Below are 16,002 nucleotides of genomic sequence, written 5' to 3'. Positions count from 1 at the left end.
TTATTATTGTTTCTTAGTCATACTGGATTCAAATTCATTTATTTTTAATTTACTGTTTTGGCAGACACAACCCATGAATGTGTTTTGCAATGTTAATCACATGCTAATGCAATCGCATAGGCCCCGCTATTACCCCTACCTCCCTGCAAATAGCAGCACACTGACTTAATTGTGAGGTTGAAAATAACAACACAGACAGACCTCTCATATAAAGAAATTACCTTTGAATAAAAGAGCTATAGGAAAGTATTAATCTGCTTAACATTTCTAAGTACATCCTCCAAAGGATTTTGCTTTTTAAATCTTACATATGCTCAGCAGAGTTACTGCGTTTTCCTCATTTCATCCTTTCAACATCAAATGGTGAGCAGCAAAAATTGGATCAGACTTCAAAGACTGTGATGTGCTCCTAGTCACGGAGTGGCTCTTCTATTTCACATATTGAATTCGAGCAGGATATCAAAGTGCTACCAAAGAACCTCAGGTCTTTACCAAAAAGGGGTCTAACATCTGTAGAAAGAGAAGCGCAAAGACAAATCACCTCCGGGAACAGCAAGCATTTATTCTCAGCCGCGAATTTCCAGCCTTTTGATTCTCCCATTCCTGTACCACCCTGTCTCTCTATTGAGATGGAGTTTGGAGCAAGAGAAGTCTTTTGTCTCAAGGACTCAAAAAACTAATGAATAATCTATGTTCAAGGGGCTTTGTAGAAGTACAGTATTATGCTAAAATATTCATTTCTCTGATAAAAAAAACGTACCTTCTCTCTGTGATCATTGGAAGTGTGTCTGCCATCATACCTACAAAGGTGAAAAAGAGAGTTTAGAGGACTGATCCTAAACCACCTATCACAATAGATTTCACATGGTACAACATAGATAATGATATACAAACTATTATGTAAGATTTACCATCCTTCATCTTGTCTCTCTTTCATATGACATATAGACACACGACTGAACACACAGTAGAGCAACAGAACAAAGCTGGGGAATATTATTCAGGTTGGGCAGTGTGATGCAATAGAAACCTTTGGAGATAGACACAAACGTAGACAGTGTGCAAGGCACTGAGTGATATAAAAGGGGAAAGTAACAGCGTGTAGGTAAGAGCCCACAGATCTTAAAAGGGGAAAATTGGCCAGATCTCGTCAAAATAAATCTATATGGAGTGATTCCAACACTGATTAAACAGAATTGTTAAGTTGAGGTTTGAAGTTTTCTCACCAAGGAATATGATTGTAAACATGGAGAAAAAATTCCCAGAAGAAAAACTTCTCAGCCCGGGTATACAACAAGCATAACATTTTCAGATGTGGAAATCTAGTCTTTGAGTCTGGAGAGATGCATTGCCGCCCTTGACCGACAAATTCAATAAAAGCAGAAATGAATAAAGATTTCAGCTTCTCCAACAAAATGGAGGATCTGTGCATCAGTTGGCAATATACTTCCAAACCCAAGTACTGCCTATGTATTTACTTCCTTTAAAAAAAAATATATATATATAATACCCTTAACATTTGAAGATTATGGAATAAACCAATACTATTCCAAATAATAAGGCAAGAGAGAATCAATAGTGGTCTTGAATGAAAGAACAAGTGTTGAAGGAGAGTGGTGCGACAGTCAGCTCGGTTGGACTTGTGAGCAGCACTGGCCAGACACCATGTGTACTGCAGTTCAGCTGCTGTTCTCCTGCTTCACACATACTTCCTTAATGACTGGCCTGCCCATACGCTGAGTAAACACAAACTGCGTTCAGCTCTTACATCTGGAGACCAGTTCAGGGCCCAGCCCCGTTTGCGGTCAGACAAGTGCACTATCTTGGTGGAAAGTTATTTATTACATTTATAAAAAGGAGAGGTGGTGCAATAGGAGGAGCTTCCTCTAGTGGTTGAAACAACAGTACATTAACGAGGGGAGGAAAGAGGTCTGTGTAGTAGAGCTCAAGTTGAGTGACTGGTATGCAAACCCATTTGCCCCATGACTGTGGTCTCTACCGGAGGTCCTTCTGTAACAACTTGAGAATGAGCTTGGCAGGGGTGCACACCAGGCTCAGATCTAATGGCCTTCAGAGACACTTAACACTAAAAAACTACAGTAAACCACAAACAAACATACAAAAACACAGAATATCATCCCTATGGAGATAGCTGAACCCTGCCGTCTGTGGCCAGACTTTGGAGCACCCTACTCATTAGAGCCTAATGGATACATCAACACAATCACACACTGACAAAAACATAGCTAACTGTTTTAGATCAAATATAACACTGGTAAAGGGATGAAGAAACTGACCCAAAATACTCGTTCCTGTCAGTGTGGCCTCGTGCCCCTGGGTGAGATCTGTGCCTCTGGATTCCATGGTTTTTACGCACTCGGTGGCCCCTGTATGCTGTGGATACAGTAATATGACTACCATCAATGCATTCCGACACGATATTATCTGGGATTTAAATTAATTTCAGAGTATTAAGCTACGCTTAACTGCACAATTTAAACTAGATGAGACAAAGAAAAAGGACACAAGATGTTATTTGAAATAGTTTAAAGAACACTCATTAGTGTGGCTTGGGCAATTACTGACTGGCAACTAACAAAGCCTTGTAACTTACAATTCAGTAAACAAAGATGTTATCCAAGTGTAAAAAATTCTACCAGTTAGTGGTACAAAAGTCCATTTTTCATCAATCCAAAAAGGATTTTCAAAACAATATGTGATGACAAAAGGGGACCCTAATGGATGGCACTAAACAGAGCATGCCACGCTATTCAGTCAAAGGGCTTTGTGTTTTAGTTGTAAAATTATACACAGTGAAAAAGAATGTTGGAGTACATTGTTGAGCAGCTCTATTTTCCATGGTCTAATCTGATCGATGGTTAGCATGCCCCCCAGGCCCTGCTGAGATCTGAGGAGCCACCAGACTCATACATTTGAAAGGCATCTGTTTATTTAAAAAATGCAAATGCAGCCCACCTCAAAGGCTATAAGCTGCAGTGAACACACAATGTGAGCGTGTTGGAGTGTTCCGTCGGAGGGCTGAGGCCCCACTTATGTCAGGTTTGGCCTTCTCCTCAGCCCGCCCGCCCGCCCGCCCGCCCGCCCACACACAAACACGTCAATGTGGAGTTCTACAAAGAGATAAAGAGCGAGGGCCGACAGCAGGGCTTTTCTCACACCAAAAAACCTGTTTACCTATTCCACAGCGTTATTTACAAGGGTTTTAATGGAGGACATTTACACAAGGTGTGCAGGCGACTGATATGCTCCGTGTGCCAGATGAGGGCAGCCCTTAGGAGAGCCACATAAAACAATGCCAAGTCTCCTCCCCCCAGCCCTCCTCTACCCCTCCTCTCCCCTGCCCCTCTTGGCACCTTCCCTTGTCCTCCAATGAGAGGCTCAAAGGAGTGGGGGAGGCCCGCAAAGGTTAATGTGCCCACTTTGATCTTCGTCAAGGCACACTGAGTACGAATTAATTTACATTTCAGATGAAAAGGTTGACAGTATAAAAAGGCATCTTGTTTCTGGTATGTGAGAGCAGTGTAATAGACTGGGAATTTGACAGAGGAAGTTGTGAGGAAACAGAAGGGATAACCCCCCTCTCTTGCCTTTACTGGGAAAGAGATGAAAGGAAAAAAAGGATCTCAATATGCACTGTTCTTCTGAAACATGGGGACCAAATGCTGCCCAAACTTTCAAAAGCCTTTCCTTATACATTATTAATTAATTATTACGGTTTCATGGGCTGCTTATTGAGATCAAAAAGGTATTTCATCAAACCATAAGGTTTTCAGACCTTTATTAATTTTCTCTTAAAAATATATAAAGAAGAATTCCAAAGCACATCATTTGGATATAGAAGTGCATGAAATTTTCAGAAGTGCCCTATTTAGTGTGTTGAGTACTTCTGAGAACAATACAACCACATCTGCCATGCTTTACCTGATTGTATGCAAACAGCCGCATCTTCCCTCTCCTTTCTGGTTCGCTTGAAATTCTGCCGGGTAGTGTGGCCCCTCCAGGCTACAGAGAGAAATAAGCTACTGATCAACCTCAGTTAAACAATATAGACGGCACATACAACATGAGACCCCACTTCAAAACAGAGCACAACCAGGTGGCAATGAACTCTCAGAGGTCTTATTATCTACTCTGAAGCATTGCTCTTTTGGCCTATATGGGTCACACTGGGTCACACTCTTTTATGAAGTATAGTCCTCCAGATTAGGCCAGGTGGATGGCTACCTGACTGGATGACGACGGCCCCACGGTTCCTCTTCTCCTTCTCTCTGCGGTAGCGCCTCGCACCCAGCCAGCCCTTGGTGTAGGCCTGCATCACCATCACCCGTGCTATCAGCTCTCTCAGCAGCAGGTTCAGCTGCTCCACATGGTAGTACTTCAGGAACACCTGACATACAGTACACCCAGGGAGCTTAACATCGAAGCACCTCAATCCATGGACAAAGTTCCGATGCCATCCGTATATTTTGAAACAAGAATCACTATAATATTCCCTGACTAATCATCATCACTTTACCTTTGTCTTCCCTAAGACCCAGTTCTCTAGTTTGGCCCGCTCCAGTATGGCAACGGCATTTTCTTTGCTGGTGTCAGGCATCTGGTGAGCCCGGAAAGCAAGATAGTAATACCTATAAAAGAGGGGAGAGGGAAAGATATCTGACCTTTATCATAGGTAATCCTATTTCTTGCCGTGATTCCGTGTTTTCAGACAGTTCAGAAACGTGCCTTTCATACAACTTCCAAATATATTTCTATCTAAATTAATTCAATCGCCATGCGTGGATCAGTGCACAAAGAAAACGAGGCTCGCTGAGGCATGAGTCACTAACAGAGGCCTATTGTCTGAGCTTTTCTGAATGGACTATGCGCTCTTATTTCAATCACTACACAGATGACACCCATCTGTGTTAATCAGCTCCAGTGCATGTCTCTACTTCATTGTCTAAGGCCCTTGACTGTCCCGCCTGTCACAGTTTATAAAACACCCGCATAGGACAGAGCTGATATAACTGTTTGTTCAGGGACATCAAGGCTCCCAAACTGCTGGTTCATTCCTTGTGTTCTGGTGTTGGTCAAAGAAAAGAAAAACAACAATGGAGATTGAAGAAAATCGTCTTTGAACCCTCCCCTTCCCCCCCACCTCATCCTACAGCCTTTCATTCTAATTCCTGTTGATACCTGTTCTTTCTTTGATGGTAAATACAAAGCACACTCCTTGGCAACATCAGACGAGTCTTTGATATGAGAGCACAAATTTAAATCAGTATTGCACTAAAGGTGCAGTTTAACTATTGAGTCTGTCAGAATTATTTCTGCCTGGCTTGGATGGGATAGATTCAATGGCAAGGTTGAAAGCCAGGGACATGCCAGGATATGGTCTCCTATACTCCAAACAACAGATGTGTTACTAGGTTGATTTGACCTAACAGGACAGTAGCTTTAAACACTGCTAAATGAGAATCTAGCCCCTCCCCCCTCCTCACACACACCTGCACGTACACATTCATTCTATCTGAGGGTCAACAGGCGATTGTCAGGTGATGCACTCTCCCTTTTATCACCAAACTAAGTGAACCCTCAAATAAAATAGCCTCACCAACAACGTCAGAGAATTGGGACAGGCAGAAGAACGACATGTGGTCATTCAAGGTTTCCTGCTTGAAATCCGGCTAAATTAAACACACAATCTTTTAAAAGCTCCCCTGGAGCAGCGAAACTAACCAGCTGTCCCACTGCTTTTTACACAGGCCACAAGCCCAAGCTAATTAAATTGTACATCATATTAAAGCGCCCCATTGGAGGTGCCTGGAATATTTTTCAAAGGATAATTGATCAAACGTACGGTTTCCCAAGGACCTAGTTTGAGTATGTATTTTATTCTTGATGGGTCGAGGAAGGTTTAAATCCTTGTTTTTTTTCAATAGATGGAATTCATATTATGCTCACACTGGCAGATGTTGCCAGACATTTGAAAAACAAATAAAAACCTTATCTAATATCCTGTATCTAACCCAATTTCTTCATTACTTCATTACCCACTTGGGGAATAATGGGGTTCGATCTCAGATATGGACTGCGTCCAGGACACTGAGCATAAAAACAAACCCTTCATGAATAGCAAAGAAAGATTAATTAAAATGTCTACGGTCAGCCTCAGAGTTCCTCTCTGTTTGAATTGTGCCCTTATTTCCCAGTCCCGTGAAGTGAACCCACCCAGTTAAGAGAGTTGAACCCACGCAGTTAAGAGAGTTGAACCCACCCAGTTAAGAGAGTTGAACCCACCCAGTGAGTTGTACAGGATGTAGTCTTACGCTATCACTAATGACTGCCAATTAGTGAGCCTATTGCTGTGCTCAAGTTTTAACTCCCATCTAATTAAGGAAGCCGTGTTTTGTGTGATGTAGCACACACAGTGCACGTGTTCTGCTCTACCACTGGGGTTGTGTCGGCACTCGGCGCGCACATCTAGCGCCGCGGCGCCCGGACTCACTGCAGTTGTTACCTGTTAACAAACTCTTCGAACAGGATGCGGTGGGAGTAGCCCTGGCGGCGGATGTTCACTGTCTCCAGGATCCCGGTGTAACGTAGCTGCACCATCACCCTCTCCTTAAAGAAGCGCAGCGCCTGTCTGTCATCGTTGGGCTTTATGCAGCGCACAAAGTGGGGTTGACCCACCACCATCTTAGACAGCAGATCCATCAGGGAGTACTGCCAACGCAGTGAGGAGACAAAGCAAGGCGACGGGGGCAGAGCAAAGAAGATAACAGGGATTATTCTTTGCATTATGCATTACTTCCTACTGTCATCGCGGAATTCACAGATTCTGTGCTGATGCTGTTTTGTTATTGTGTCAGCAAAACAATATTTTTACTGACACGCTCTTCACCGCTTGATAGGAATCGACCCAGAAATTAAAACCCTTTTCTGCTGTATTAGAGGTCAATGAAAAACATTCCCGAAACGGTATGGTTGTGTGTGGTGATGGCGATACATACCCGGAAGTAGGAGGCCACTGTCTGTCTCCTCATGTTGGTGGTTTCCTCAGGGTGTCGCATCATCTCCATGGTGTCCACCTAAACACAAGCTGTCCCATTAATTCCTTCCTCACAATGGGATGGACATGAATGCAGTACATTGTTGCTTGTACTGTTGTCTGGGAAGGGTATCAGCACCATAAACACTTAAAGCCAACAGTGTAGAGAATGGATGTGTACAGCTGAGGGGCATGGGAGAATTGCAGCTAGCGCTGCACTGTATAATGAGGCTTGCCATCTCAAACCAGATAGTCCTTCTAACAACGGATTAACGAGGACACAATATAAGCATTCTAATGGCCCTCACACTCCATGGCTTCATAAAAATGAATGACGCAATCAATATTTTATAGTAAGTCTACACAGCAAAGTGCATATCTTAATACTTTATTTCATCTTACCACAGGGGGAAAGGTATGTCAAACATTTTCTGAACAACTTCATGTAGTAATTGGATGTCTTGACAGTGTCTATGTTGAACGCTGTTCAGACAGAAGTACCAGCAATCATCCCCTTTCTGTTCAACTACTTCTGCCCATGTATTTTAACAAGGGCCGTCCATACGTCTGCACTAGTTCAATCATTTGTTTGCAATGATAACTTTTACCAGCTTCTCATCTATTAACTGTTTAGAACTTTCCACAGATTTTGATTGGGCAAAGGAGAACATGCATTTTACATCAATCATATTTCAGAGTTTGACTCATCGTTACCGTGTACTTTCGTTATACAGAGTAAGTATAGTAGTGCAGCTCATAAGTTGGTTTGATGCTTTACAAAGAGTGTATGAAAATGTCACAATGTCAAACCACAGAGAAATTGAACCCCTCCACATGATACCAGTAGCGAACCATTGGAAACAGTAGAAATGTTGTTAAAAAATTTTAACTGAGAAAAATAAGAAAGTCATGCAAGACAAGGTAGAAGGTAAAAAAAACAACCATAGGCTGTTCTTACCTTCAATAGGTATTTGGGAGACTGAATACAGGAAGATGTTGTTGAGAAACATGGAAAAAAAGGAAACGATAAGAGGATAGACAAGAAGTAAAGAATCTGAAATCTCCCTTAAAGGGTATAACACCAAAAATCATAATGTGAGTCATTTCTTAATATACAATATTTGACAATCGACAAAATCTTAACAGGACATTATGATTTTACTGTATGCTTCCCTTTAAAAGAGGTTAGTTCAGACAGTGAGAGATGAATAGAGCAACAGAGTATTTTTCTTATAATTACTTTTATGGTACACTAAGTCAGTAAAGTCAGTTAAGAACAAATTCTTATGTACAATGACGGCCTATCCTAGCCAAACCCTAACCCGGACCCCACTGGGCCAATTGTGCGCCGCCCTATGGGATTCCCAATCACGGCCGGTTGTGATACAGCTTAGAATCAAACCAGGGTCTGTAGTGACGCCTCTAGCACTGAGATGCAGTGCCTTAGACCGCTGTACCACTCGGGAGCCCAGAGCCTTAGTCATGTGTGCAGGTTTGTCTACACACATGACTAAGTGGCTTTGGATAAAAGCGTCTGCTAAATGGCATTTAGCATTATTATATATTAGGTTCACTACACTAGTTAATAGGGAAGATATAAAACCAGATAACGCTTTCAGAGGGCTGCAGCAATTGTAATTGTTTATGGCCTAACTGTGGCCTCGTTATGGCTAGAGGCCTGTAACATGATGTTCCATCAAACGTCTACCATTCAACATGTTGTTCTTTACAATAGGAATTGTACGAGAAAGCCGTACCGGCCGTCATCATTTAAAGCCTCCTTCCTAAAAGCTGTTGATGGGGTAAAACACTGAGATATGCCTTTATAGTGTCAGGGGGATCCCAGTTAAGGGTAGAGCATGGTGCACTTGGACTCAACTCGTTCTCAATGTTCAAACGATTCAAATCGTTTTCAATGATCTCGCAAGCTGCTACAATGGACTAACAGCTCAAGTAAATACAATGTCAGTCACAACTGCCTGAATCTGAACAATACTACCAGACAGCGTGGAGATAGACAGCACCACGAGCAAGACAGTAGCATTCACAAGGGAATGCTATGTTGTGTTTGATTTCTACAGTTTGTTTTTGATGTAATCCCTGTGAACTCATACACAGGGCTCTATTTTAACAAACCTAACGCAATCGTCAATCTTAGCGTTGGGCGGTAGTGCTATAGGTTCGGGGGATGTGTCAGAAATATTTGAGCTATTTTCACAAACACAATTATCGGCGCAGTTGCTGGCGTTGGCACAAAAGGGCTGGGTTTTGATGAATGAACAAGTTGTGGGTGTGTCGAGGCTTGGCCCCTAACTGGACAATCAGAACGTGCTCCATAGCTAAATATGTGGTTGCTTTGAGTTGTGTATTTAAGGTATTTTATGTATTGCCTTGGAATCAACTCCAATTCCAATGTTAGTCCATTAAAGTTTGTTAAAGAGCTTATAGAAACAAAATAACAAAATGTACAGTAGACCTATCCCATCTTTGCTAAATTTGTTAACTTGAACCTGTTTGCAGTCCACATTGTCCTCTCACTGTCAGCTGCGTTTATTTTCAGCAAACTTAACATGAGTAAATATTTGTATGAACATAACAAGATTCAACAACTGAAACATCAACTGTACAAGTTCCACAGACATGTGACTAACAAAAATTTAATAATGTGTCCCTGAACAAGGGGGGGGGGGGGGGGGTTAAAATCAAAAGTAACAGTCAGTATCTGGTGTGGCCACCAGCTGCATTAAGTACTGCAGTGCATCTCCTCCTCATGGACTGCACCAGATTTGCCAGTTCTTGCTGTGAGATGTTACCCCACTCTTCCAGCAAGGCACCTGCAAGTTCCCGGACATTTCTGGGGGGGAATGGCCCTAGACCTCACCCTCCGATCCAACAGGTCCCAGACGTGCTCAATGGGATTGAGATCCGGGCTCTTCACTGGCCTTGGCAGAACACTGACATTCCTGTCTTGCAGGAAATCACGCACAGAACGAGCAGTATGGCTGGTGGCATTATCATGCTGGAGGGTCATGTCAGGATGAGCCTGCAGGAAGGGTACCACATGAGGGCGGAGGATGTCTTCCCTGTAACGCACAGCGTTGAGATTGCCTGCAATGACAACAAGCTCAGTCTGATGATGCTGTGACACACCGCCCCAGACCATGACGGACCCTCCTCCTGCAAATCGATCCCGCTCCAGAGTACAGGCCTCGGTGTAACGCTCATTCCTTCGACGATAAACGTGAATCCGACCATCACCCCTGGTGAGACAAAACCGCGACTAGTCAGTGAAGAGCACTTTTTGCCAGTCCTGTCTGGTCCAGCGACGGTGGGTTTGTGCTCATAGGCGACATTGTTGCCGGTGATGTCTGGTGAGAACCTGCCTTACAACAGGCCTACAAGCCCTCAGTCCAGCCTCTCTCAGCCTATTGCGACAGTCCGAGCACTGATGGAGGGATTGTGCGTTCCTGGTGTAATTCGGACAGCTGTGGTTGCCATCCTGTACCTGTCCCGCAAGTGTGATGTTCGGATATACCGATCCTGTGCAGGTGTTGTTACACGTGGTCTGCCACTGTGAGGACGATCAGCTGTCTGTCCTGTCTCTCTGAAGTGCTGTCTTAGGCGTCTCACTGTACGGACATTGCAATTTATTGCCCTGGACACATCTGCAGTCCTCATGCCGCCTTGCAGCATGCCTAAGGCACGTTCACGCAGATGAGTAGGGACCCTGGGCATCTTTCTTTTGGTGTTTTTCAGAGTCAGTAGAAAGGCCTCTTTAGTCTCCTAAGTTTTCATAACTGTGACCTTAATTGCCTACCGTCTGTAAGCTGTTAGTGTCTTAACGACCGTTCCACAGGTGCATGTTCATTAATTGTTTAATTGTTTATGGTTCAATCTGGTGCAGTCCATGAGGAGGAGATGCACTGCAGTACATAATGCAGCTGGTGGCCACACTAGATACTGACTGTTACATGTTCATTAATTGTTTATGGTTTATTGAACAAGCATGGGATTTTTACAAATTATTTTTGAAAGACAGGGTCCTGAAAAAAGGAAATTTCTTTTTTTGCTGAGTTTATGAATATACTGTATTTCATACCATCTATTGCATCTTGCCTATGCCGCTCTGTCATTGCTCATCCATATATTTATATGTACACTACTGGTCAAAAGTTTTAGAACACCTACTCATTCAAGGGTTTTTCTAAATGTTTACTATTTTTTACATTGTAGAATAATAGTGAAGACATCAACACTATGAAATAACACATATGTAATCATGTAGTAACAAAAAAAGTGTTAAACAAATCAAAATATATTTTATATTTGAGATTCTTCAAATAGCCATCCTTTGCCTTGATGACAGCTTAGCACACTCTTGGCATTCTCTCAACCAGCTTCACCTGGAATGCTTTTCCAACAGTCTTGAAGGAGTTCCCACATATCCTGAGCACTTGTTGGCTGCTTTTCCTTCACTCTGCGGTCCGACTCATGCCAAACCATCTGAATTTGGTTGAGGTCGGGGGATTGTGGAGGCCAGGTCATCTGATGCAGCACTCCATCACTCTCCTTCTTGGTTAAACAGCCCTTACACAGCCTGGAGGTGTGTTGTGTCATTGTCCTGTTGCAAAACAAATGATTGTCCCACTAAGCCCAAACCAGATGGGATGGTGTATTGCTGCAGAATGCTGTGGTAGCCATGCTGGTCAAGTGTGCCTTGAATTCTAAACAATTCACAGACAGTGTCACCAGCAAAGCACCCCCATACCATAACACCTCCTCCTCCATGCTTTACAGTGGGAAATACACATGCGGAGATCATCCGTTCACCCACACGGCATCTCACAAAGACACGGCGGTTGGAACCAAAATCTCAAATTTGGACTCCAGACCAAAGGACAAACTTCCAACGGTCTAATGTCCATTGCTTGTGTTTCTTGGCCCAAGCAAGTCTCTTCTTCTTATTGGTGTCCTTTAGTAGTGGTTTCTTTGTAGCAATTTGACCATGAAGGCCTGATTCACAAAGTCTCCTCTGAAAAGTTGATGTTGAGATGTGTCTGGTACTTGAACTCAGTGAAGCATTTATTTGGGCTGTAATTTCTGAGGCTGGTAACTCTAATGAACTTATCCTCTGCAGCAGAGTTAACCCTGGGTCTTCCATTCCTGTGGAGTCCCTCATGAGAGTCAGTTTCATCATAGCGCTTGATGGTTTTTGCGACTGCAGTTGAAGAAACTTTCCAAGTTCTTGAAATGTTCCATATTGACTGACCTTCATGTCTAAAAGTAATGATGGACTGTCGTTTCTCTTTGCTTATTTGAGCTGTTCTTGCCATAATATGGTCTTGGTCTTTTACCAAATAGGGATAACTTCTGTATACCAACCCTACCTTGTCACAACACAACTGATTGGCTCAAACGCATTAAGAAGGAAAGAAATTCCACAAATTAACTTAAGGCACACCTGTTAATTGAAATGCATTCCAGGTAACTACCTCAGAAGCTGGTTGAGAGAATGCCAAGAGTGTTGAAAGCTGTCATCAAGGCAAAGGGTGGCTATTTGAAGAATCTCAAACATTAAATATGTTTTCATTTGTTTAATACGTTTTTGTTTACTACATGATTCCATATGTGTTATTTTATAGTTTTGATGTCTTCATTATTATTCTACAATGTAAAAAATAGTAAAAATAAAGAAAAACTCTTGAATGAGTAGGTGTTCTAAAACTTTTAACCAGTAGTTGACACGTCGGCATAAATGATTTGGGAGACAGGCGCAGGAATGCGTAATAGTTACGGCGTGCCGTGTAAAGGCACAAGGACGAAGACCAAGCAAACACGTAACAAAACACAGGGTAGAAACCAAAAACAAAAGAGCAAAGAGTACCCTGAATAAATAACACACACGCACAATGATTAACACACGGCACGAGACCAGTAATCATCTGCGCAATCCACAATAGCACGAAAGCCAAAACACACAGCACAGGTACTCACACGCACCAACGGACATTGTAACAATAATGGACCGACAACGGAAACCAAAGGGCACACTTATACAAGTACTAATCAGTGGGAATAGGGGACAGGTGTGCGTGATGAAAGTTCAGGAGGGATCCGTGACAGTACCCCCCGACTCGCTGCACAAGCAGTGCAACGACACCGGCCTCGAGGACGATCACAGGAACGCAGTGCGGGTCGATTAGGACCCGATGCAGCTGCCGAAGTTGCGTCATCGTCGGACGGTCCAGTTGTGGCTGCTGAAGTGGCGTCGTCGGACGTACCCATTGTGGCGACGTTGGACGGCCCAGTTGCAGCTGCCGAAGTTGTTGTGGCAGCATCGGACGGACCAGTCGCAGTGTCGTCGGACGACTGTCTCCCTTAATGGTCGATTATTCTGTCAATGTTGGTAAAAGGGATCGGAAGACAGGCGCAGGAATGCGTAATAGTTTTTAAAATGATATCCAAAATGACGCCGTGCCGTGTAAGGGCACGAAGACCAAACAAACACGTAACAAAAACACGGGGTTCAAACTAGAGGTCGACCGATTAATCGGAATGGCCGATTAATTAGGGCCGACGATAATCGGTCTTTTTGGGCACCAATTGTGGCCAATTTTCTTCTTCTTTTTTTTACACCTTTATTTAACTAGGCAAGTCAGTTAAGAACACATTCTTATTTTCAATGACGGCCTAGGAACGGTGGGTTAACTGCCTTGTTCAGGGGCAGAACGACAGATTTTTACTTAGTCAGCTCGGGGATTCGTTTTTGCAACCTTCCGGTTATTAGTCCAACGCTCTAACCACCTGACTTACATTGCACTCCACGAGGAGCTTGCGTGGCAGGCTGACTACCTGTTACGTGAGGGCAGCAAGAAGCCAAGGTAAGTTGCTAGCTAGCATTAAACTTATCTTATAAAAAACAATTAATCTTAACATAATCACTAGTTAACTACACATGGTTGATGATATTAATAGTTTATCTAGCGTGTCCTGCGTTGCATATAATCGATGCGGTGCCTGTTAATTTCTCATCGAATCACAGCCTACTTCACCAAACGGGTGATGATTTAACAAGCGCATTCGCAAAAAAAGCACTGTCGTTGCACCAATGTGTACCTAACCATAAACATCAATGCCTTTCTTTAAAACCAATACTCAAGTATATATTTTTAAACCTGCATATTTAGTTAATATTGCCTGCTGACATGAATTTCTTATAACTAGGGAAATTGTGTCAGTTCTCTTGTGTTCTGTGCAAGCAGACAGGGTATATGCAGCAGTTTGGGCCACCTGGCTCATTGCGAACTGTGTGAAGTCCATTTATTCCTAACAAAGACCATAATTAATTTGCCAGAATTGTACATAATTATGACATAACATTGGAGGTTGTACAATGTAACAGCAATATTTAGACTTAGGGATGCCATCCGTTAGATAAAATACGGAACAGTTCCGTATTTCACTGAAAGAATAAACGTTTTGTTTTCGAAATGATAGTTTCCGGATTCGACCATATTAATGGCCAAAGGCTCGTATTTCTGTGTGTTATTATGTTATAATTAAGTCTATGATTAGATATTTGATAGAGCAGTCTGACTGAGCGATGGTAGGCAGCAGCAGGCTCGTTAGCATTCATTCAAACAGCACTTTTGTGCGTTTGCCAGCAGCTCTTCGCTGTGCTTCAAGCATTGAGCTGTTTATGACTTCAAGCCTATCAACTCCCGAGATTAGGCTGGTGTAACCGATGTGAAATGGCTAGCTAGTTAGCAGGGTGCGCGCTAATAGCGTTTCAAACGTCACTCGCTCTGAGACTTGGAGTAGTTGTTCCCCTTGCTCTGCAAGGGCCGCGGCTTTTGTGGAGCGATGGGTAACGATGCTTCGAGGGAGGCTGTTTTCGATGTGTTCCTGGTTCGAGCCCAGGTAGGGGCGAGGAGAGGGACTGAAGCTATACTGTTACACTGGCAATACTAAAGTGCCTATAAGAACATCCAATAGTCAAAGGTATATGAAATACAAATGGTATAGAGAAATAGTCCTATAATTCCTATAATAACTACAACCTAAAACTTCTTACCTGGGAATATTGAAGACTCATGTTAAAAGGAACCACTAGCTTTCATATGTTCTCATGTTCTGAGCAAGGAACTTAAACGTTAGCTTTTTTACATGGCACATATTGCACTTTTACTTTCTTCTCCAACACCTTGTTTTTGCATTATTTAAACCAAATTGAACATGTTTAATTATTTATTTGAGGCTAAATTGATTTTATTGATGTATTATATTAAGTTAAAATATGTGTTCATTCAGTATTGTTGTAATTGTCATTATTACAAATAAATATATATACACTGCTCAAAAAAATAAAGGGAACACTTAAACAACACAATGTAACTCCAAGTCAATCACACTTCTGTGAAATCAAACTGTCCACTAAGGAAGCAACACTGATTGACAATAAATGTCACATGCTGTTGTGCAAATGGAATAGACAACAGTTGGAAATTATAGGCAATTAGCAAGACACCCCCAATAAAGGAGTGGTTCGGCAGGTGGTGACCACAGACCACTTCTCAGTTCCTATGCTTCCTGGCTGATGTTTTGATCACTTTTGAATGCTGGCGGTGCTTTCACTCTAGTGGTAGCATGAGACGGAGTCTACAACCCACACAATGGCTCAGGTAGTGCAGCTCATCCAGGATGGCACATCAATGCGAGCTATGGCAAGAAGGTTTGCTGTGTCTGTCAGCGTAGTGTCCAGAGCATGGAGGCACTACCAGGAGACAGGCCAGTACATCAGGAGATGTGGAGGAGGCCGTAGGAGGGCAACAACCCAGCAGCAGGACCGCTACCTCCGCCTTTGTGCAAGGAGGAGCAGGAGGAGCACTGCCAGAGCCCTGCAAAATGACCTCCAGCAGGCCACAAATGTGCATGTGTCTGCTCAAACG

The 16,002-nt window shown here is 43.0% G+C and overlaps 1 protein-coding gene across 4 annotated transcripts in view; it reads right to left on the bottom strand.

Moving 5' to 3' along the window:
- Positions 1-16,002, bottom strand: part of myo3b (myosin IIIB) — a 97,883-nt gene that overhangs the window by 25,349 nt on the left and 56,532 nt on the right. For 3 of the 4 annotated variants that reach the window (XM_014173241.2, XM_014173244.2, XM_014173246.2), the window contains 8 exons: positions 8,013-8,033; positions 7,017-7,094; positions 6,524-6,729; positions 4,538-4,649; positions 4,246-4,408; positions 3,943-4,023; positions 2,298-2,394; positions 761-800 (listed from right to left, as the gene is read on the bottom strand). In XM_014173241.2, the coding sequence (XP_014028716.1) occupies positions 761-800; positions 2,298-2,394; positions 3,943-4,023; positions 4,246-4,408; positions 4,538-4,649; positions 6,524-6,729; positions 7,017-7,094; positions 8,013-8,033 (798 nt within the window). The remainder of the gene's footprint in view (positions 1-760; positions 801-2,297; positions 2,395-3,942; positions 4,024-4,245; positions 4,409-4,537; positions 4,650-6,523; positions 6,730-7,016; positions 7,095-8,012; positions 8,034-16,002) is intronic. The other variant, XM_045707613.1, reaches the window with a different exon arrangement.

The sequence above is a fragment of the Salmo salar genome, chromosome ssa25 (genome assembly GCF_905237065.1).
Source record: "Salmo salar chromosome ssa25, Ssal_v3.1, whole genome shotgun sequence".
NCBI lineage: Eukaryota > Metazoa > Chordata > Actinopteri > Salmoniformes > Salmonidae > Salmo > Salmo salar.
Note: the sequence above shows the minus strand (reverse complement) of the source record. Positions and strands in the feature narration are given on the sequence as shown.